Source organism: Argentina silus (assembly GCF_951799395.1).
Source record: "Argentina silus genome assembly, chromosome: 13".
In the NCBI taxonomy this organism is placed as follows: Eukaryota; Metazoa; Chordata; class Actinopteri; order Argentiniformes; family Argentinidae; genus Argentina; species Argentina silus.
In genome coordinates this window covers 19,899,444-19,923,193 of record NC_139667.1, presented here as the reverse complement: position 1 = coordinate 19,923,193, position 23,750 = coordinate 19,899,444, and the positions used below count along the sequence as shown (strand labels likewise).

The window sequence follows — 23,750 nt, the reverse complement described above, 5'->3', positions numbered from 1 at the left end:
CAGGCCTAGTGTGCGTGCACACCTGACTGTATAAATACTTTTTACGTGTTTAGATGCAAATGTGTGTCTCTGCTTATGTCATGTGTGTGCATGGATGTGTGTGTATACTGTGTGCATGCCTGTGCCGTGTGTGTGTGTGTGTGTGTGTGTGTGTGTGTGTGTGTGTGTGTGTGTGTGCGCGGGTGTGTGCGCGGGTGTGTGCGCGGGTGTGTGCGCGGGTGTGTGCGCGGGAGTGTGCGCGGGTGCGTGCGTGGGTGCGTGCGTGCGTGGGTGCGTGCGTGCATGTTTAATGTGTGTCAGGTATGGGTACATCCCCTCCTTTGACCCCAGGCCTGTAAGGTCTGGTCTGGGCGTTCGTGCTCAGAATAATCTCTAGCTGATGTTTATTTACGAGCACACGCTCCGCCGCACCAGGTTAAGGGGCCTCTGCCCCCTCTCTCCCTCTTTTCCCTTCATCTCTTTTTTGTCTGCTTCTCTCTATATAGTTTGTTTCTCATTGCTCTCCCCGTTTCCTCTTTTCTCCCTGTCCTCCCTCTCCCTCTCTCTCTCTCTCTCTCTCTCGCTCTCTCCCCCCCACCCCCACTCCCACCCCCACCCCCACCCTTCTCTTTCTCCCCCTCTCCACAGATGTGTTAAGATGTACTCTGACAGGTAACCCCCTCTACCCTCCCCATTAGGCGATCGTCTCCCCCGCACAGGAATAAATAAAAACACCAAAATGTACACACGAATAAGGGCATCTAGTCCTCTCTCACACACTCCACTCTCCTCATTCTGAAGTACTCTCAATGCAAAATAGCACACTAGAATTCCAAGGGCCTGCAGAAGCAAAAAGTAATTGTTCTTATTTCCTACAGTAGCTTATCTAGCTTGATCTGTCAATCAAGGCCGTGTGTGTGTGTGTGTGTGTGTGTGTGTGTGTGTGTGTGTGTGTGTGTGTGTGTGTGTGTGTGTGTGTGTGTGTGTATGTGTGTGTGTGTGCGGGAGCACGCTGGTGCATACGAGTGCATGTGTGTACTGTATGTGTGTGTGTGCGTGTGCGTGTGTGTGTGTTTGTGTGCGTGCGTGTGTGTGTGTGAGTTTTGACCTTGCCCATACGCTAGACCAGGCTTCTTTGGCTACAGTGGTGTTAGGGGTTGTCCTCCGCCAGTTGAGTGAGGAGACTGGACAGAAGGAGGCTAAAGGCATGACAGACCAGAGCGGGAAAGGGGGAGCAAGTGACGCTGGAGGGAGGAGAGATGGAGGGAAGGGGACTGTACAGAAGACCTGGCTTTAATGTGGACATACCAACCCCTTTGAGGAAAAAGCCGAGCTCGAACCAAAAAAAAAAAGGAGAAAGAAAATCCTCCAGCTTTTTTTTCTGACAGCTTGTGCTTCCTCTTTTCCTTTCCTCTCTCCTACTCTGCATTTTTCTCTCTCTTTTCTCTCTCTCTGCCTCCTTCTCTCCTCTCCTCTCCTCTCCTCTCCTCTCCTGATCCCTCTGGCTGAGCCTCAAAGAGAGAGCAAGAGTGAGTGGGACTTAAAAGAGAAAGAGGCACCGCACTCCACACAACAAGGTCGCTCCTCGCTCCAGTGGAACGGAGAGAGAGAAGCCGCACAGGGGGCTCTTTTCCATCTCTTTTGCTCTCCTCCTCTCCGCTCCTCTTCCTCTCCCATCACTCCTCAGCCGTTTGATATCTCATTCTCCTCTCTCGTCAGGGGCCGCGCTTTAGCTCCGGGATCTATGTTTTCCGAGCGAAACTCGTACAGTAGCTCCCCTGGGCTCCGATGTTCTACTGTACCTCTGTTACAATATGTCTCCCTCTCTCTCTCTCTCTCTCACTCACTCATTCTCTCTCTCTCTCTCTCTCCATCTCTTTCTCTTCCTCTTAAAACAGACCGCCACTCGATTTACACCCACGTTTTCACCAATAAACAAGCTCTATCTAGTGTCCGTTACTTTGTTTGGGACTTGAATAAGTCTTACATGTCTGGTTTTTCCTCTCGCTTGTTAAAGAATTTTTTTTTATCGATTCACAGGAGATGTTGTGATAGACTTTGTCCTCCTACGCATTGTGTGCTCGGATGTTCTGTGGATCCGGTCTCTTGGACAAGAATGTGTGTCCCTTCACTTTTTCAAAAAGACCACTAGAACTTGGATTTTGCTGCCTTAGGAACTGCAAAGGCACCTATATAATTAATGTTTACCATTCTTATTTTCCTTGAGTGTGACAGGTAGGGGTATGGCATGGTACTGTAGATGGAAAGACAGCAGAGACACCTAACCAAACCTTTCTACACACCATACTGTACATTCCCATACATTTGAAACAGATTCTATCAAGTAAAATTGACTTGATCGGTGGTTATTTCAGCAAACATATCAAAACATTCTTTCTAGGGATAAAATAACCATTACAAATAGACCATGAAAGACAAACAACACAACATGAACAACATGTATCACTAATTAAACATACAATAACAACACACTGAATAAAAGTGTGTGTGTGTGAGTGTGTGAGTGAGTGAGTGAGTGAGTGAGTGAGTGAGTGTGTGTGTAACCTAGCACTAGTATCCTGCGTCATGAGTATTTTTGTATTATGCACCCCAATCAAATGGAGTCAGTGGCACATATCGCTAATGCCTTCCATGTATAAAGTCCTTTATATTGCCAGGCATGACCACATTATTGACCTAATTGCTAATGAAGTTAGACAGGCATCGCCATCAACAGTTCAGTGAGAATGATGGCACGTTTTTTTCTAATGTGCCAAATACACCTGACATTGTAGTTGTGGATGAAAGCCCAGGAGAGATGATATTAGAAATAGGCTGTTTTTTACATGGCGGAAGCCTTTTGTTAAAAAAATGGAAAAAAAACATTAAAATACCAGCCCCTAGTCACACTTATTAGTATCCATGGCTTTAGGTGTCAGCTAGTAATACTGATATTTGGCAGCCTTGGACAGTACATGGCCTTCAAAGGCAGGTCTCCAAAAGTGTGTGTGTGTGTGTGTGTGTGATGGTTTGTTCTTCGACCTCCCTTCCACTCCCATCCCTTTGTTTGCTCTCTTTCTCTCGATCTCTCTCTCTCTTTATCCCCACTGTTTGTTGCTCTGCACCTGACCATACTGTCCATGAGAGGAGTTGTCTGCCTCGTTCGCTCTCTGCCAACGAACCTGCAGCCTTACATAAAAGAATTGAGTGGGCACCGTCTCTGCCCCCAAACCAAACCAGATTTAGGTGTCCGGAAAAAAACAAACAAAGAGAGACAGTTTTAGGCTGCAGCAAAAGAACAATGTTTGTGTGTGTGTGTGGGGGGGGGGGGGTGTGTGTGTGTGTGTGTGTGTGTGGGTGTCTATGTGTGTCTCTGTCTGTCTGTCTGTCTGTCTGTCTGTTTGTCTGTGTGCCTATTCATAGGGCACACACACAACCCCTTCTTACTGCTTGGGCTAACACCCAGAGGGAGCTGTATGCAGCGTAGCCAGCAGCGTACACGCACACACACGCACACACATACACTCATCCCTGCAGCAAAATCTGAATCTCCCTATGCACTGCACTTGCTCCTGCATAGATTGAGTTGGTAACCGAGGGAGTCCACATGCATGTTCCCTCATGTATATCAAAAGCACACTGTGTAGCTAGCATACACCGTGTGTGGGAAGTGCTTTGTTCTGCACACCACTGTGCTGCCTGACTACACCCTCACCCCCGTCACTGTACGTATCTGCTTTGAATCCCTGGTGGACCCAGCATCACCCTCTGTGACCCACTTTTGGGTTTAGAGTGATCAAGGAAGCACCATGAGACTACATCCCCCATGATTCCCGATTGTCCTGGTTTGCATGAGTCCCTTTGTTCAATGGAAGAATATTTTGAAAAGCGAATCATCGGATACGAGAGGAATGTTTCACCTGTGGCTCGAAAGACGGTTTGGTTGGGGCCACCGAAAAGTAACGTTTCTGTGAAAACTTTTATTCGGGTCAGAGGAACAAAGAAGTCGACCGTGCATTCTGTAAAGCCTGCATCATATTTAAGAAAATAAATAACGACAATGTGAATTTAGCCTACATATTTGTGGTAGACTAAGATTTTAATTTCTCATGTTTTTGCCAGTAGGCCCGACTCGTTAGAAACGTTTGGTATTTCAGTTTTTCATCCACGAATTACAGTGCCCTGAAAACACCCCAAAATGCCCTCGAATGAGTTCACAGGGGCAAAATATGAAAAAAAGTTAATTTCCTCCCCTGCAGAAGACTAGCTGTAACAGCAGGGCTCCAACCTCCTATTGCCACGGGCCAAAGGCTCTTCGTGAGATTTTGAGGAGTTAAAGGTCATTAGTTGGTCCAAAACAGAAGACGTGCACATACAGATTTAGGTCTGTGTGAACCCTCTGGGCTCAAGACATGGTGGGGAGCAAATTTGGAGTATGTCTCATTTTCCAAATTGTGAGGTCTCACAAATTCACTCTTGACCTCCTCCAACAGCTCTTTAATGAGACACTTTCATCCTGCACTAACCTCTGAGTCCCTATCTGTCACCCTGTCACTTATACTGTCACACACACACACACACCACACACCACACACAAACAAACAAACCAAGCTTTGTCACCATCCACCTGAGTCACTCAGGATAATCTCCCTCATTGATGAAGTCATCGGCAGGCCTGTCACTGTATGAGTGTGTGTTTGTTTACATTATGTGTTTGTGTATGTACTGTATACTGTAAATATTGCAAACAGATGGCTACATTGCTCTGGGGGATGGGGGGTAGTGGTCCAGAGCGTGTCCACATGATGACTAGTGTGGATGAAGTCCTGACAGTGGAGTCACCAGTGCAGGCAGAGGCAGGGACACCTCAGGGGTCCTTTGAGAAGGGGTGTCATGGAGCCCAGAATGGATCTGGACTTCCCAAATTGAAATGGAGGGAAAGTAATTAACTGAGGGTATAGTGGTTGTTAATTGCCCCATAGTTTGAATTCAATTCAATTCCGGTTTGATATGCCCTTGGGGAAATTCGGAGCAAGTACAAATTAAACATTATCACAATAATGCGGCGAGCTGTCACAAACTGTTGTGTCTTATCTTGCTATGCAGGAATGACATTCTGTGCATCCAGTCTGCTCCTGCTTCAAGTCATGTAAACATTGAATGGAGACCCATCTTTCAGTGCCTCGCACTGAGCAGAGCTCTACTGATGTGTGTTGCAGTGAGGCGAAGCTCTGTCGTTCTCCATTATCCTCTCTTTTCTCTACCTTTGTGAAAAAATGAGAACATTGACACCAAGCCAAGGCCGTGCGCCGCTCAAACGAGCTCCTGCATGTCAGTAGACATGTGTTTATGAAGGTTGATAGTCAGTGCTTTAAAAACCCCTCTGGAAAATGCTACAGCGAATTCCATCGAAACCTCTGCACAGCACCGTGAAGGAAAATGGATTCCTTTAAGCTTTTTGTCTATTTACATGTGATTGTGAGCAAGAAACTTCATTACATGGAGTTGTACATCTGACAACGTCAGAAGCAAGTGACTAATCAGCTATTAAATGACAGCTGTACAGAATCAGAATGACAATGGCAACCTCTTTGTTCGCATGCTCATCAACACCCATGAGTGACTGGTTTCCTGGTAAAGTCTGCCTTCTGCGCCTCTCTGTCTGCCATTTACATTTGAATGATGTTCAGGGATATTCTTAGATCCGTGGGTGGATAGATAGACATTATCGAGGATTTCACTCACAAAGCCTCCTGCTCGACGATGTAAGCTACTTTGCGTTGGTCATTGACTAACGCATTGCTATTTTTCTATATTGACATGATTATTAAGTATTAAGTCTACCATATAGGCATACCTGAAACACAGTTCACTCACAGTAGAGCAATGACTGTTAGAATGTTGTATGGTAAACATGAGGAACATCGCTTCCAAGACCGCAATTCTCGCATTGCGAAACGGTATTGCAGGGTGTGGTTGCATCCCACATTGTGTAAAACCAACGCACTTGTGGGTTTGCACTGGCCTGCCAGTAAGAAGACTCCCAGGTTTAAGATCCAGTGGTTACATTGGACAGCCCTGCCTCCCTCGACTTTCTCTGTTGACGCCTCCCATGCCTGTCAGTCTCCAGTCACTGATATGGTTGACCTCTCCTTTCTCTATATGGACCCGGCCCAGTTTGACCTCTGTCTAACCTCTGTGATGTCATCACCATTTCCCCTTGCGGGTTTGGCTGGACCATGGACACAGATAGATTTGTTTGTGACACTGCCTGTACACACACATCCTCCCACCTGCTTTCCAATTTCAGAAAATGTCAGGATTACCAGTCAGGATTGCAGGAACGGAGTGAAGAAAGTCAAAGGAATAAACCAACTAACGGAGGGGATGGGGGTGAAAAGGCCTGTGCATGTGCGTGTGCGTGCTCTTCCCACAGCGACATGCGAGCACCCTGAGTCTGTTGAGAGAGACGCGTGTGTGTGTGTGTGTAAGTGTGTATGTACATGTGAATGTGTGACCCAGTGGGCGTATGCATGTGTGCAGTTTCTATACAGTATATAGTATCTCCCTTTTCACTGTTTCATGTCTTGGTGAATGGGTATGTTTTAATGTCCTACTTCCAAACCGTTTACCCTTTCTTGTCAGAGAGAGACGAGAGTTCCTATAGATGAACCCTGGAACCTCCAACCCTGTCAGTCACGCCTCAGAGCATGTTTGTAGAACAGGGTGGGAACTTGAATAAGTTCTTCAAAAAGGCTTAACTGATGTATGTCAAGGACTTTTAAGGGTGTGTGCAGAGTGCAGGATATATTGTGTGCATGGGTGTGTGTGTGTGCATGGGTGTGTGTGTGTGCATGGGTGTGTGTGTGTGTGTGTGTGTGTGTGTGTGTGTGTGTGTGTGTGTGTGTGTGCGCTTTTACACTGTACTGTACGTACCGTAGTGGCAGAAAGGTCTTGGGAGACTAGGGGACAAAGCTTTACTTGACGAAAATTTGACATGGGCAGAAGCCTTTCTCTCTTCCCCACTCCCCCCCCTCTCTCTCTCTCTCTCTCTCTGGCTCTCTCTTTCCCTACCTCTCTCTCTCTCTCGATCTCTCTCTCTCTGTCAATCTGTCTCTGATTCAAATCCCCAGGATATGAGGCTTTGAAGTAAAACAAGAATCACAAAGCTAGAATGTTCCCAGTTCTATCCATTGGCAGAGACAGGGGATTACCTGCCTGCTTATGCAATGCTCTCATAGCTGGGCCTTTGTAGGGATGTGAATTGAACTGCTGTGTAGTTTTTTAACTCTATATCTCTCTCTATCCATCAGTGCTTTGGGAGGCTCCTCTGCACTTCATATCCCAGCATTCCCCAGTGGAGGCTGCCTCATCGACTACGTACCTCAAGTGTGCCAGCTGCTCACCAACAAGGTAGAGGGAGAACCTTGCAAGACCAAAAATATATTTTGAGAGTGGTTTGTCATATCGTTTTATGCCTAGGAGTATTATCGAAATCACACTGTTTGCATTGTGTGTGTTTGTACTTAGGCATGTGCATGTGTTTGTGAGAATGAACTGGTGTTTGAGTGCTGTAGTCTTTGAATCATGTGGATATGTGATGATATGTGTATGTCCTCATCTGTTTCTGTTTGTACATATCTGTGAGCCTTGTCTGTGTGTCGGCTCAGATGCAGCGATGCATGTGTCTAGTCCTGTGGGCTGTTTGTTGTCATGCTGTAGGTTTGTGTGTGTGTGTGTGTGTGTGTGTGTGTGTGTGTGTGTGTGTGTGTGTGTGTGTGTGTGTGTGTGTGTGTGTGTGTGTGTGTGTTGGCGTGGGCATGCTGGCCGACCTCCAGGGTCTGTCTTGGCGCTCCGTGGGTGCGGGGGGTTGACCAGGGTGGCTCACATCTCCTCCCTCCCTCCCTCCCTCTCTCTCCTTTTATTCTCCCCCTCCCCCCCTCTCTCTCTCTCTCTCTCTCTCTCTTACCTGGACTCTTGCCAGAATACACAGGGGAAGTGCATACTTTTTTCCCCACATGACGTACCACACCCTGGTTGTCAGGACTCAGCGATAGTGAAGCCAGTTCCCCAGGGATGGCTCCCCTCTTCTGGGGTGAAAGATGGAGAGAGAGAGTGTCGAGAGTTTAGAGATGTCAAAAGTATTATCTAAATCATACTGTTCCCATTGTGTGTGTGTGTGTGTGTGTGTGTGTGTGTGTGTGTGTGTGTGTGTGTGTGTGTGTGTGTGTGAGAGAGAGAGAGAGAGAGAGATATCACCCAAGCAAGTAATTATATTTGGGATTTGCAATAGTTAATAACAAGAGTACGGTCTATATTATATGAGGAAGACCATATTTTTATATTTTATATGAGCTTTACACAGATTGGCAAATGTAGAGAACCTCGGAGAAGAAAACTATGAGCTGTATCATGTTTAGGGAGTCGTATACCCATCAGTGATGCATACTGTAGGGCACCATAAACACAAGCTGTTGAGGCCACCACCACCTCAGGCTTTGAAATGCACTAGTGAGTTATTTGGGCCATGTTTTAACAACCACTTGCATTGTAACTCAATATTTAGAGTACAACTCATCCCACCTTTGCCGATTTAGTCCCATAGCGAGAAGATTTTAATGAATATGTTTTATGACGCATCACTGTTGAGGTGGGAACAATATTTATGACCCATTATGAAATGTGACACATGAAATTTGAAACTTGGCAGACTATCGCAGTCACAGTAGTGTGTGTGTGTGTGTGTGTGTGTGTGTGTCTCTCTGTCTGTCTGTCTGTCTGTCTGTCTGTCTGTCTGTCTGTGTGTGTGTGTGTGTGTGTGTGTGTGTGTGTGTGTCTGTCTGTCTGTCTGTCTGTCTGTCTGTCTATTTAATCGTGAGTGGGGATCGTTCCATATCACTACAGGAAACACTTCCGGCCTCATTGCGTCATACCACATCACACACAAACACACACACACACACACATTCACACGCATACACACGCACACACACAGCGGAAGCGGAGGCGCTGAATCCTGGGTGCGGGCTTGCAAATACCTGACGAATGAACACACCCATCTCTCATCACTTAGACTCCTAGACAGCCAATGGAAAGGCTAGATTTTACATATGCTTCACGGCGAAGGCAGGGTTTGGAATGGGAGATCCTTTCTGTAGGTAGTTTAAGTTCAGTGATCCGCAGTTCCACCCTGCCTGACACACACACACACACACACACACAAACATACACACACACACTGCTGTGACTAAGTAAACACAGCCTCTCGGTGTGGCCCTGCTGCTTCTGAGAAAATTGTGTCGCCTCCCCCACTGTTCTATGTAAACAAAGCCCAATAAAGAAAAGGAGTGTCTGAGTCACACCGTGCATGCAAGACACACACTTTCCATATATTCTCCTCTACAGTAACATTGAACTTGAATGATTAAACTAATTTCCGGTGTAAATGCAGCCATTCATAAATCCTCTGTGAATACTGCACTATGTGGTTACAACAAGAACCATACTCATAACCATAGGTAATGTAATGAAACAATCTGCGTCACAAAATATTGTAATGCAGCTCAAAATGTGAGATTATTTGACATGTTTCAACGTAGTGCCCAGAGTTTTTCTCCTGTTCAGATCTTGTGGTAACACAAACAACTATTTCCATGCATAGAAGCTCCCCCATGGGCATTTTATATTGTGTCACAGTTGTCTCAGTCAAAATCGAACCAAACTGATGTTGTACAGCGGTTGTCAGAGTATTGTTTTTTAAATATCAAAATTGAAACACTGGAGCTCTGTATTTGATGGTTGTTGGTTAGTCACATGTTGGTTGAAATTAACAGTTGTTATGAGAGTTATTTTTCAACGTTGACCTACACTAAGGTTGTCATGCACATGGGTTGAAATGAACGTTTCCTTAACATTGGCATTTGACAGTCAGCATCAGACCATGTCACAGTTGAAAATAAACGCTTTTAAATGTGGCCTATTTACTGTACGTGAATACAACGTTAGAAGTCTAATATTGATGTTACATGAACGTCCTAACCAAATGGATACTTAGGCACAAAAACAAAAGATCGATCTGTTCTAGTCCCCCTCCCCCCCTTTTACAATCAGGATTGCATTTAGCAATCAGGATTATATTTTACATTTGAATTCACTGTATTCACTTTTTGATGTTCTCACTAGGGATTTGAACGTATAACCTCTTGAAAGACATTGTTTTGCCTTACTTTGTGCCCCACCAGGTCAGTACAGATTTCAAATTCCACCCTTGTGGGAAGACCACACATCTGCACTTTGCTATAAGTTGACCTGAGCACTGTTATCTGTTATTTCAACGACTTCAGTGTTTTTTTGCATAGTTGTCTAATGTTGGGGGGTACTTCTGTTCTATTTCATACTGACGATTTCTTAATCCTCAAAGTGTGATAAAAATGGAGGGTTATACATTATTTAATGTTAAATGTTACTCGCATATAAATTATATCTATATCTATTTTTGTTTGATATTTTATGTTTTATAATAAACACATATTATTGTACAATGAGTCCAGAAACATACATTATACACCTCCATTAGGCTCCCAAATGTAGGCTTAGGGTTATATCATGTTAATGAACATGATATATAGTCTATATCAATAAAGGGATAATGTAACAATACTAGACACTCCATGCAAATGAGGTTAAAAACAGAACTAGAATGAACACATTAAAGGAGGAGTCCGGCTGTGTCCATTGAGCTTTATCTGAAAGTAGAATGATCTGTCCTGAGTCTGAATCAGTCCGATTTTTTTAGCCGAGTGCAACCTGATGTCACATCGTCGCTGATTAACATCTTAACAATAACGTGTTGATCTTTTCTAATCCCACCCACAAAAAAAGCTAGGATTTTCTCCAGGTGGATCAACACAACATTCATAAGAAGCATATGGCCGTGTAATAAGTCAAATTGTGATGTTATCAACTCATCATTTGTTTGCATCGCGGTCAGTTTAATTAGTTACTGGAAGGCATGTTAATTATATGACCACTCCCAGCCAGTCGGCATACTCTGTTTTCTAGATAAATGTAGGCATAGGATAAAGCAGTTTTTAATTGCATTGTGACAATTTGGACAATAATTAATATTACATCACAGTTTGGTGTTACCTAAGGATAGTGTGTAGCTGAAATCAGAGCAATTGTAGTTGGTTGGACTGCTGCTTTAAAAAAGAATGAATATTTATTTCAAAAGTGATAGTCATAAAAGAGGATAAAGTTCAGACTATGCTGAAAAGGCTATTACAACAAGAAAACCATTTCTCCTTACAAATGTTCAGCATGTCCAACGGTTCTCTGTGTTACAGAATGTCTTTACAACCTCAAGGAAACTTCTCTGATGCACAATCTGAACCCCATTATTACTCTTTTGCTGCCAGACTAGTGGCAATGTGGAGAGAACAATGTACTACAAACCAAAAGGTTGTGGGTTCAAATCCCAAACTGTGTCATAAATGTTAGGTAAAGCATTCAAGTTATATTGGTAAAATCTAAATGTTTACCTACCTTTGGTTAGGAATCAATAGGCAACCGTTTTTCAATGTTGTTGACTGTCAAATAATGACATGTAAAATAATGATTGTCAAATAATGACAATGACATGACACAATAATGAAAACTCCTTTCATTTTCAACCCATGATAAACAATGTAGCAATGTTGGATGATGACATTAAATGACAATCATACACCAACAAGTTATGGTGGTGTTACCACATTCGATTGTGCAACGTTAGGTTTTAACTTTGTTCCACAGTTATTTTCCACTGTCTCTCTATGGTTGAAACAAGATACAATGTTTGGATACAATGTTTGGATTTAGACATTGCTGCACCATACAATTTTCCTTCATGACCGAAATACAACGATACAACCAAAAACCAATGTTAGTACAACATTGTTGTTTCTTTAAATGCCCATGGGGTCATTGCATTGTTCTTTTGTATTCCTCCCTGCATGGTTATGGTTAGGATTGAGGAAGGATGAGCTGATCCTACATCTGTGCCTATTGGAAATCTGACACAGAGCTGTCTACATACATATTCATATTTAAACATTTGGTATTTATGACCATTAAAACTACATACCTCAAAACCACCACTTTGGGGTTTGCAAATGTTATGTTAGCATTAGCATCTAGCATTGGTGAATCTTATGTTATTCATCTTTGATGAATGGCTACATTTGAGCACTTTTGCTACAGTCTGCATATTGTCTGCATACAGTATAATTACAATCTGCATATCATTTAGACCAGGGGTGCCCAATACGTCGAGTACGATCGACCGCTCGATCGTGAGAGTAGTGCCGGTCGATCGCGTGACATTTGTGCTTCAGCACGGTACGAGCCAGTGTGAGTGCGCCACTTGATTGACGTACAATGCGGCCAGTCTGAGATCGCTTCTCTTCTACGGGTCACGTGTCACCATGCATTTGCATGTATATATTTCTCAATATATATTTAGCATTTTTTAATGTAGGTAGATCATTTTGACCTGGTCATTTTGAAAGTAGCTCGCAAGCCGAAAAAGTGTGGGCACCCCTGATTTAGACTATATGGCAGGGTAGGGTCTGTCTGGGTCTGGTATGGTGGTTTGAATGCGGTCACCTTCACGGTCTGGCTAGCTGACCGCAGGCTCTCTCACCTGACCAGGACGACCAACGGTCGACCAACAGCCTGGAGCTTTCCCTGTAGGTCACACTCACACCAGCAACTCATAACTGTCAAGTCACACCAACAGTCTGCTTTTAGATGCGTGTGCGTCTGTGTCTGTGTCTGTGTCTGTGTCTGTGTCTGTCTGCGTGTGCGTGTGTGTGTTAATTAGGTAACATCAGGGTGAATTAGAATATGTTTTCTCTGTTAGAGCAATGGCCCAGAGAGATATAATATCAGAGGGATCTAAATTAATGTAACATTTTTGATTGCAAGTGGAATATATTCATGAACATACTCAAATACTGTACACAATAATAAAAAGAGTCATTGTAAGAGGAGTCAATGTTGCAAGATCTCAGGGTGCCTCTTTTCAAAAGCCTGTATTGCATTTCAGTTGAAAAGCCAAGTCTGAGCTAATTAGGGATGGCTTCCCTTAAAAACACGGGATCTTACAGTTTTGAGTCATAAATACCTGATGTGATCTGCTAAAAAAAATAAAAAAAATAATGTATCATTATTATTTTCAGAAGGTTTATTTCATTTCATTATGGTTAAACTCCAACTTTTGTCGACTATAATATGGACTATACTTTGACATTCATATGGCATAATTTAATCGTACTTATTTACATACTTAGTTTCTATCTCTTTCTTTCTCTCTCTTTCTCTCTCTCACCAGGTGCAGTATGTCATCCAAGGCTACCACAAGAGGAGAGAGTACATTGCTGCCTTTCTCAGTCACTTTGGAATGTGAGTGTGTTTGTGAGGACGAGTTCACTGAGTGCTTGGGCTGTCTTAACTATGTTACACAAAGAAAGAGGGTGTGTGCATGTGTGCATCTGTTCACAAGTATTTGAGTTAGGGGGAGGCGGCTGGGGGGGTACAATATGTGTGTATTTATGAACAATCCTCTAACAAGAAGGGTGTGTGTGTGTGTGTGTGTGTCTGTCTGTCTGTCTGTCTGTCTGTGTCTGTCTGTTTGTTGCAGGGGGGTGGTGGAATACGATGCAGAGGGATTCACCAAGCTCACCCTTCTCCTCATGTGGAAAGATTTCTGTTTCCTAGTCCATGGTGAGTTGGGACAAGGAAACACACACACACAAACACAGATTATGTATCAACTACACAACACACACATTTTTGTAATGCTGAATAATCCAAAACACCTCATTCCACTTTTCTTTTCTTTTTTTTACCTTCCTCTTCCTTCCCTCCCTCCAGTGGACCTCCCTCTCTACTTCCCGAGAGATCAGCCCACCCTGACCTTCCAGTCTGTGTACCATTTCACCAGTAGTGGGCAACTCTACTCCCAGGTGCAGAAGTCCTACCCCTACAGCCCGCGCTGGGACGGCAATGAAATGGCCAAGAGAGCCAAGTAAGACCCTTACAACACAATCGTGATCGTCCTCATAATCTGTTCATTGCAGTCTTTTAGCGTATTTATTCATTCGCTTCCAACTCAAATCACAATTATTCAGTTGTTAACAAATAAGGAGAGCTATTTTGGTTCTGGATGTCAAAACCAGAAGTGCTTGAAAACCGGATCTATAGGAACAAGAATATAAATGCACTGCTGAGACATGTCATGTGTGGGTGCATCTTTTTGTCAAGTGTGTCTTTATTCTTGTTATATAACAGGCCAACATTCAATGAAGGCTTTTTCAACTTTCTATATTTTCATTATTATTTTTCTCTTTTACTGCATACTTCTCATGGGTTCTTTGATAACCACAGTTATGTGGCACACACCCATGTGGAGATCTATGAGATATATATTTGATAATACCTATATAGCTATTGAGGTATGACTGCTACTCCCAGTTTTCAATTTGTTTAACTCTCATTCCACCCTCATTTTTTAAAGGAACCTGTTGTTGACTTAGTTAGTTTTAAATCTATAGGATTTGTACAGTATTTGCGTTTGCACACCTAAGGGACTTTGCTTTGTTTACGTACCAGGATCTCTATAGAGAGTCTATATCCTATCTCTCTTTTGCTGACAAGTTGTTTTCTGTGCAACACTCGGAATGTTTGGAATTTGGAATTCCAGCCTATCAGCTCCTGAGGGAGGGGTTCATATTAGGCAAGCTGACCTGAAGTCAACCCCATCCAACACACACACACACTCTTTCTGTCTCCCTCTCTCCCCCCCCTCTCCCACACACACACACACACAAACACACTCATTTCTAAAACTACTGCTTGGTTTATTGACTGCTCTGAGACGCTGGTATATGTAACTTGTAATTCCATGACATTTCCTTTCTCGGTTTCTTAGTTTAATTTTTTTTTTTTTGCGATTTTACAATCTGACCATTTCCTGAGGGTGATAGAGCATGGAAATAATCAAGAGTAGCCACCTGGCATGACATCCTTTTTCTATAGTTATGCTGTTGGCAAAATGTTTATATTGGTAGTATTTACAGTAAGAGTGTAAATAGTATTAATCAGCTTGTCATGAGAGTACATTCATGACAAGCTGATTAATACTATTTACACTGTCACACTATTACTCAAAAAGTAAATGGATGCTGTTTTAAACTTTTCACTCAATCTGTCTGTCTGAATTACTTTTCATTGGTGCCATAGTGACTAGTGTGTGGATATTCTCTGTTGTCTATAAATGTGACTGTCATTTGTCTCTCTCTGCACAGAGCATACTTCAAGAGCTTCATCCCTCAGTTCCAGGAGGGAGCCTTTGCCAATGGTAAACTCTAGGAGTCTCTAGCATAACATCATGCTTAGGGAACTGCCTGTGATCCTGTGTGTGTGAGTGTGTATGTGTGTGTGTGTGTGGGTGTGGGTGTGTGTGTGTGTGTGTGTGTGTGTGTGTGTGTGTGTGTGTGTGTGTGTGTGTGTGTGTGTGTGTGTGTGTGCAAGAGTGCATGCAAGTGTGTGTGTTGTTGTGAATGTTTGTTTGGAGAGAGTATAATCGTGTACAGCAAATCTTTGTAACTCCATGTTGAGCCATGCTTTTCATTTTGCTATACTACTTGATAAGTTTATTTTGTTTTCTTTTTTCCACCTTTCTTAAACGTGTAAAGAGAAAGAGATATGCTGTTGATAATGGTTAGGGGGAGTAGTCTATACCCACTCGTGATGTCAAAAGACAGTGGGTCTTGCCCAGCCAAGGTGCTGAAACCTCAAACAAGACGTCACCTCTGATTGGTCGTCGGAGAACTGGAAAGGAACTTCCTTTTGCAGGGTGGGAAACCCCAAACTCTTTGACTGGAGCTTGGTCTGGAAACCTGTACAATCGTCTTCTGGATAAACAATCGGGTCAACTTGATTAAGATGATATGGTGGGCAGCGGACGGGACGCAAAAAATCAAATAATGATGGATTTATAGCACATATATAAGCTTAAAGGTACCTGTTGTAAACATGTATGCATCATAAACCTTTTGACACAAACTAACCTGCACAAGAAAAGAACAGAATCTTGTGCAAATGTTTGAATGATGTAAAGGGATCTAGTTGTGTCAGTGTTATGAAGGACCGATGTCTGGCCCTGTCAATGTCAACGAAGACCCAACTATCACCAGACTATTTTAGACTTGTCTTAATACTGAATTGTTGCGAGAGGAGATCTTCTCAGTGTGACTGTATGTATGCTGAACAATACTGTATGTGCCATTTTCTTCTCTCTGTAAAAATCATATTTCATTTACTTGACAGTTGTACTTTATGTTACTGAAAGATGATTCCTGTATTGTTTATGTTTTACCACCATCTCAATGTCATGTTCCCAATAAACTCAACATGAACACCATCCGCAGCTCTAGATGTCCTCTATTTTGTCAGTTTGAATGGTCACAAATATCGAACGCAACAGCTCCTGCAGCCAGTGTTTCAGAACATTTAATCCACACCAAAAGGATCCTGCGTGGAATGTTAAATCCTGTTCCCTCCTTACTTTTTGTTGGAATTCTAAGACGAATCTAAGCCAAATCACTACAATAACACATCATTATGCTACAGTCAAGATCAATTTGGAACGAATGATGAACTGAATCGAATCAAGAAACAAAATTGGATTAAATGTTCTGACAAATTGTCCCCTGTACATGCAGTTTCTTAAGCACATCCAGCATTTTTTGTATTTGTATTTGTGTGTGTGTGTGTGTGTGTGTGTGTAGTGTTTGTGCATGTGTAAGTGTGTGCTGCCTGTGTATATGTGCGTGTGTGTGTGTGTGTGTGTGTACTGTGTGTGTGGTTGAGGATGAATGAGGGAGAGCTAGAGACTAACAGGGAGAGCAAGGAGGAAAGGATGGTGTGTGAATGGAAGAGAGAAAAAGAGCAAGCAAGAGAGAGGGAGTGTGTGTATGCTTGTTTTCATCATTAAACATGAGGGTCATTGTTAGGGGTCTTTCCTGGCCTGAGGGCCAGCCCTTTGCTATATTTATTGTTGGTAATGCAGCAACTGTCAAGTCTAATTGGGAACTATAGGGTGAATGTATCTGGGGCATTTAATAGCATCAAGCCTCTTAATAAAATAATTAAAAGCAAGATTCTTTTTGTCTTTTTTTGCTCCGTTCCATGTTTCTCGAGGTAACCTTTCCCGACCTGCTTTCAAATCGTCTCTCTCGTCAGCCGCAGGACGAACAGTGCTCGTTTTGGAGGGGAGGGGCGGGGAGGGGGTGTGGGATGTTGGAGTAAAATTTAAAACGAAGGCTTCTTGCTCTTATTTGACAACTCTAGACACCATCACATTGCACTGAAAATGCAGTTGTTCTTCCTTCTTTGATAATGAATATAGGCATAACATTGTTATATCTTCTAATTCCTTAACCTGTACAGCTATCCCTCCACACAAGGAACTCAAAAGACAGAATTAATGATTAGCTTTAAATTCATCTCAAAATCCTGTTGTTTCAATCTGTGAAGAACATTAGAGTAAGACCTACTGTATATACAAACTACAGTAGCTAACATTGTCATAACTTCAGTTGAATACTTTATTTATTATTAATACTATGTTATTGATAGTGACTCAAGTTGACATATTGATAGTGACTTAAGTCTCTTATAAATTATTAGACTGACATAAACTAAGTCATTCCCGCAGTACAGTACATGTGTTCTGTCACTTAAAGGTTCTTCTTCCAAAGTGCAGCGATCCAGACTCACCTCTCTTTGCATGCTTTAATAAACCACTTAATAAGGATTCAGTCACCAAAATTATCTTATGAAGGTGCTGCTCAAGTTACCTTTTGAAGATGTGTTTCTTACTCTCCTGACTCATGGCACAGAGGTCTCCTGCCTGCCAACTCTGTAACTAATACTCCAAATCCGCTAATCCAGCTGTATTTAACGCGATCTCAATGGCAGTCGGATGGAATAATTAAAGGTTGGAATAATTAGCTTGGGATCTCGAGAGAGGGATGATTAAAATAATGCTCGAATCTCTACCGGTCAGGCTAAGTTTACTCTTTGCTGGACCGTGAAATGGTTGCAGTAATGATTGCGGATAACATCAGCCTTTTTAGATAAGGTTGGATGTACAGTTCAACGCGACTTGACCTCTTGCCATGTAGAATCCTTTTTGTTTTTAATGTAGAACCTTTTTCTAGGAGTGATCCTATCCCAAATCTAGGTAACTATAATCATAAGGTTTTAGAGATATTATCTGAACCTGTATTAGTAGTTAGAGGAAACTTCCACAACCTACCTCTTTCTGCCTTACTTTCCTCAAGCTCCTGGCATGCTTTGTTTGGCAGGTGTCTGTCTTCAACTCAAGGGAGTTGACTACAACAACATTAGCGTGTAACACTCTGCTCTTGTGAAACCCTGGTTAACTCTGAGGCAGCAAGAAATTGCAAGTCAGTCACTGCAAATGACAGGTGTGTGAAACAGGATCACTCAAGCTCAGTAGCACGTTCCCTGGGTGATAACCCGCGGTGGCTTTTAGCATCACTCATCGGCTCCACCTCACAAGTAGCTCTTCAAGGAAACTTTGAAAAGTGTGGTGAAAAGTGTAAGAAGGTGAAGTAGGTGTAGGCCAAGTAGGACAAGTGTGTAGGCCTCCGTTGAGTGTTATTCACTTTTATTCACTAGGCAACTGACTTGAGTTCAGCTAGGAGCTTAACAAAGAAATGTACAGACAAAAGAAAAAATAATGATTGAGAATCCCTCCTGCCATCCTGAATCAGCACCTTACCCTCTGAGACGCTGAATAGACAGGGCAGCAGCAAACGTGGAAGGTAATCGGAGGGAAACGAAACATCCGAAAGGCCTGAATATGTCACAGGGCGGTAGGGCGGATGGCCGCCTTCGCGATTGTTTACTTTCCCCCCATTGCCGCGCCGTCCAAGTTGCCCTGTCAACCCTGGCAAAAAAAATGTCTCCCAAAGCTGCCTTTTGACGTAACATATTCCTCTGGAAAAGACAAAAGAAGAAAAGTTAGAGAACATTGAGAAAAAAATCACCAACTCTGGAACTGTATAGTATTTTGTGCTATGTCTGAGAATACAAATTCAGAGTGACATGGATTTTTTTTTTCTTCAGTGGGAGAATTGAGAGGGGTTGGAGTTGGGGAGGCAGGGGGGGATTTTCAGCGGTAGGCAGTGTTTGGTATGCGGTTAGGTTGTTGATGCGAGCCATGTTGAGGATGATGGAGCTGAGAGGCTTAGCTAATTTGGGAAAGAGAGAGCAGGAGAAGAGTGGGGGGGATTTGGGGCCTTTTGTTACAGCCTGTTTGATCTGGGAATTTCAAAAAAATGGCCCAGAGATGTCGTGAAAATGAGAGAATTACTGTTTGGGCCTTCTTTTTTCTTTTTTTCATTCTGAAGTCGCAAGGATATTCTAATGCACTCACTGTCAAAGCAGCAGATTTTTCCCCCACTCAAGATAATAACTGGATCTCGTTAAACCCTGATTGTTAATTGCTAATTACTCTCCTCCTAGCGGTACATGAGAAGCCAGGAGAGCGTAGCTAAGCCGATCAAAGGAGTCCTCGCTCCAGAGCTTGTAGGTTTTTCCGTTTTGTCTCCTCCTCACGTTGTTTGGGCGTATTGGATGGGTTTGTTTTTGATGGCTTTTGACGAGATGAAGGCAGATTTCTACTGTGTGTTTTTTCGTACCCATCTTCCTCTGGGGGTACAATCACAAATATTTGATTTAAACCTGTCACGGATTTACTATGGCACATCCCTAAGGTGGTTTGTCTCTGGAATACAGCTTTTGGTTCTCTGCTATTTAGCTCCGAATTTGGCAAGGACTCAACATACTAAACCAGAATAAACTATGAATCTCGATTTGTGTAATATACTTGGCAATTTTAGACACAGGTTTTCCTGAGAGAGGTTTGGGTTTAAGTGGAGGTTAAGGTGAAGGGAATGAAAGAGACTTTTTTTCTAGCCTTTGAAGCTCTGTTTACCTGGCACTTGAGGTTAACATCATTTTTTTTTCCAACTTTTTCAGAAATTGAATAACCACCTCGAAATGTCGGTATAGCTGTTTTAAATCAGTAGGTCAGTCAGATAGGACCATAGAGGTTTGTACCAGGTCTGAAGTGTGCATATTAAATACACACACACACACACACACAATCAATTTGTCTTGAATGTCAGTCTGTTCAGGGTTACACATGAAATCTCTCTTTATTAACTCTTCAATTTACCGTCTTTCTTATTACCATCCATTTATTACCATTTTTTCCATTTTCTTTGTCTGTCTTTCCCACACCTCTTCCCTCTCATCCTTCTTCCCCTGCTCTCCCTCCTCTCCCTCTCCTCCTTTTCCTCCCTTCCCTCTCCTCTCCGCTGGCAAGTCTACCTGAGGAGCTGTCAGTCTGGATTGCCTTCCTGCCGGTTCAGACTGTCAGGCTGAAGGACACATCCCGATCAGCTCCGTACACTGATAGACCTGTCAGGTGAAGTGACAGCCAGATCTCAAACACACACAGACAGGTACATGTAATGTGACAAGACTCTGTCCTGAAAAATAAATATAAATATACCCATGTGTTGGAAGTTTTTTTAACAGTCTAACAGACAGCCATATTTCCCAACAACTTTACCTGAGCCTGAACGGATGTGATGTGGTCATGTGATGAGCTCATACTGTATATGTGCATGCTGTATAATCAAGTATGTTTTACATTTAGTCAAATACAGCATCAGGAATATTATTTAGCATTGCGTTGTATGTGCGAAGTTGTCAAACACTGTTTTAGCAATAGATTACACGGTTGTAAGTGAACATTAATATTTCCCCAGATTATTAATTACTGTACATACACACACACACACACACACACACACACACACAAATAGTATACTAACCATCATTTACTGTGAACATACAAGTACAAAGCATTTTTGCCACAGAGCAACACAAAACCAACCTCAACCCTGAGAAAGTGGCACCTCGAACCACTATGAGACTCTGTTGCAGCTTTTTTGAATGTTCAGCAAGCTATACAGTATGAGAGACCACCACACAGCTGTAAACTGTTGACCTCAGTTGACCTCTGTTGTCTCTGTGGGTCATGCCCTGAGGACTGTAGGATAAAAAGGGGGTGAACTGCAGCGAATGAAGTAGGGATAGGGTGAAGGCGGGAGGGGGGCGGGGGGGTTTGTGTCGCTCGTGCCAAGTGACACAAACCCCCCTTGGCAGCCTAATTAAATTTTCCACTATTCCACACTCGCATCAAGCCTCCATCCAGCCGGAAGGATTGGACGCACCGGAGGAGCAGACCGCTGGGAAGGATTGCCCCCCCCCCCCCCCCCCCACCCTCCTCCATTTTCTTATGCTCCTCGCTTCTCCTTTGCTCCTCACTTGCGTTCTGTCATCCTCTCGTATCGTGTTGTTTTAAATGGGGAGAGTGTGTTGTGCAGGAGACAGACACAACGTCGGTTTCTTGTTCTCTGTCAGATGACAAATCTCCTAGGGACTATTGGAAAAGGCCTATGCAAAAAATGTCAACAGTCAATAAACTGCTGCATGCTCATTTGCTTCCATTTGACATGTCGGGAGAGGATCAAAGGCACATAAAACATGCTAAAACAATGGGGACAACTATACAGCGAAGATAGCAAACGACACACATAGCTTGGGGCACACATATGACAACTCTATGAATTCTGTGCATTGAAACTGAGGAAGCCAAGCTTACATACAGTATGTTCAGTAATTCCTCTGAAACATTCCAGGATAGTTCCAGGGGCACCAGCCTATTTATGGATCTCTGGTATTCCTCCTGTGATATTGCATTTCCACTCTGAACAAATTACCACTTATAAAGTTTTATGAAGCCTTCATAAATGCATACATGCCTTCACAAATCATTCATAAGAAAATTCATATATTTAACATGTTATTACAGGTCCTCACATATGGCATGTATGTTATAACTCTTTTGTCACCCTTTATACAGCATGACATTGGCTTTTGAGCATTTCTTTAAAGTATCTACTATGTAGGCTTCATGGAGGCTTCATAAAGCCTTAACATCGGAAATTAGTGGTACCTATATACAGTATATACAATGTTACATGAGAGCATGTTTGGTGGCATAGATGCATTTTTTCAGGTGCCCTGCTCTCTCTTGTCACTCTGTGTTTCTTTCCCTCAGAGTTATGAGCCAGATTTGGCCATGACCTTCATTAAAGAGTTTAAAAAGTTGATAAACCTTATCAGTTGGTGTGTATGATCCACCAAAGGGTAGAAATCTGGACAACATTGTGAGGAAGCTATGAGATTATAAAGCAGTCAAAGTCAGTAGTGCAACTTCTTCTCTTTCCAAACCCATTAACATTCCAATCTTTAAGGCTTCCCTCCACGCTCGGACCGACATTCTCGTAAGTCGCGCCAACGGCTTTGTTGATGCACTGAGATAAACTTTCCCATTGTGTGTTGTGGCTGCGTTGAAAAGTGCCATTGAAAACATGATTTGATTCCACTGGCGAAGGAGGAAAAAGCACCCAGAAACACCAAAACAATACCTAAATAATCACTTCACAGAAGACTCCTCTTGACATGTGGCCAACACTTTCCTTTGTTGGTTTTTAGTAACCGGTAGCTTTTGTTTTGATTGGGCCTGTTTCCAGCAGTCAAAACAAGCTGGAGGAACGTCCAGTAAGGGTGGAAGAGGTACAGGGGGTCCTGTTTATCCCCAGCAGCAGGTGGCGGGTTTGACTCCTCCATGCCTGCTCAGAAGTCCCCCGACCACTCAAGTTCTTTTCTTCTACTAGCCCCGGCTATTTTGTTCACTTCTTCCACCACACACTCCAGCATTTCCCCTCTTCTGTTTGTGCCACGCCGGAGCAGCGTTCCATTCTTCTTTGTTTCGAGGTACAGTGCGCTGGTGACGCACTTCCTTCCATTGTAGCAGGAAACTGATACCCTGATAGTTGTGAAGTTACGGTCAAAGAACCACACAGTTACCGTTAAGTGTGTTCATGTGTGAGTTGATTGCCATGTAGGTTGATGATGAGGTACCACTATCACCCACATACCTGTCTGTAGTCATGTTCCTCTTATTGACTGTGTTGTTGCAGTCCTTGATTTAAGCATAAGGTTGCCTATGGAAAAAGTCATACATTCATTCCATAGCATTAGCTAGCAATTGTAAGAACAGAAACAGTTACCTTTAGTCGGCTAGGCTAGGTAGGTTGTTGTCATACAGTGCAAAAGATGAGTGTGTTGAACCACACGTTCCTCGACAACATTGAGTCATCCCTGAGGCTGCCAGGTTTATTTCCCTACTCCAATAAACAAACAAGGAAACATTTGGTTGCTACGCAATGGCATTTGGTACTACTATTCTCTCTCTCTCCAGAAAACATTGCTTGTATATTCAGCCTCATAGTTAAAGTACATGGAAACACGGACTTTGTTTGAATACTTAAACATTGGTTATACCTTGGAGATAGGTGCTGGCACCTCATCCAGAGGTTAACATATTTAGTGACCCGCTGAAGGTAGGTTGCTATCCAGAACGTAGGAATGCCATTGCAACAACTAGGAGGTATTGTTCAACAGCCACACTGGTGTTCTGTGTCCTTATTGGAGAAAAATGCACCGGAATGTAAATGCACCAGAATTAAGTAATTTTGTTCTCCTCATTTTAAATC

At 43.0% G+C, this 23,750-nt stretch overlaps 1 protein-coding gene across 1 annotated transcript in view; it reads left to right on the top strand.

Moving 5' to 3' along the window:
* The window catches only part of babam2 (BRISC and BRCA1 A complex member 2), a 63,865-nt gene extending 47,422 nt beyond the window's left edge, over positions 1-16,443 (top strand). Inside the window, exons 8-13 of the mRNA XM_083683849.1 lie at positions 7,293-7,392; positions 13,352-13,422; positions 13,661-13,743; positions 13,894-14,047; positions 15,327-15,379; positions 15,717-16,443. Coding sequence (XP_083539975.1) covers positions 7,293-7,392; positions 13,352-13,422; positions 13,661-13,743; positions 13,894-14,047; positions 15,327-15,379; positions 15,717-15,736 — 481 coding nt within the window. The 3' untranslated portion in view covers positions 15,737-16,443. The remainder of the gene's footprint in view (positions 1-7,292; positions 7,393-13,351; positions 13,423-13,660; positions 13,744-13,893; positions 14,048-15,326; positions 15,380-15,716) is intronic.
* Positions 16,444-23,750: the final 7,307 nt, after the last annotated feature.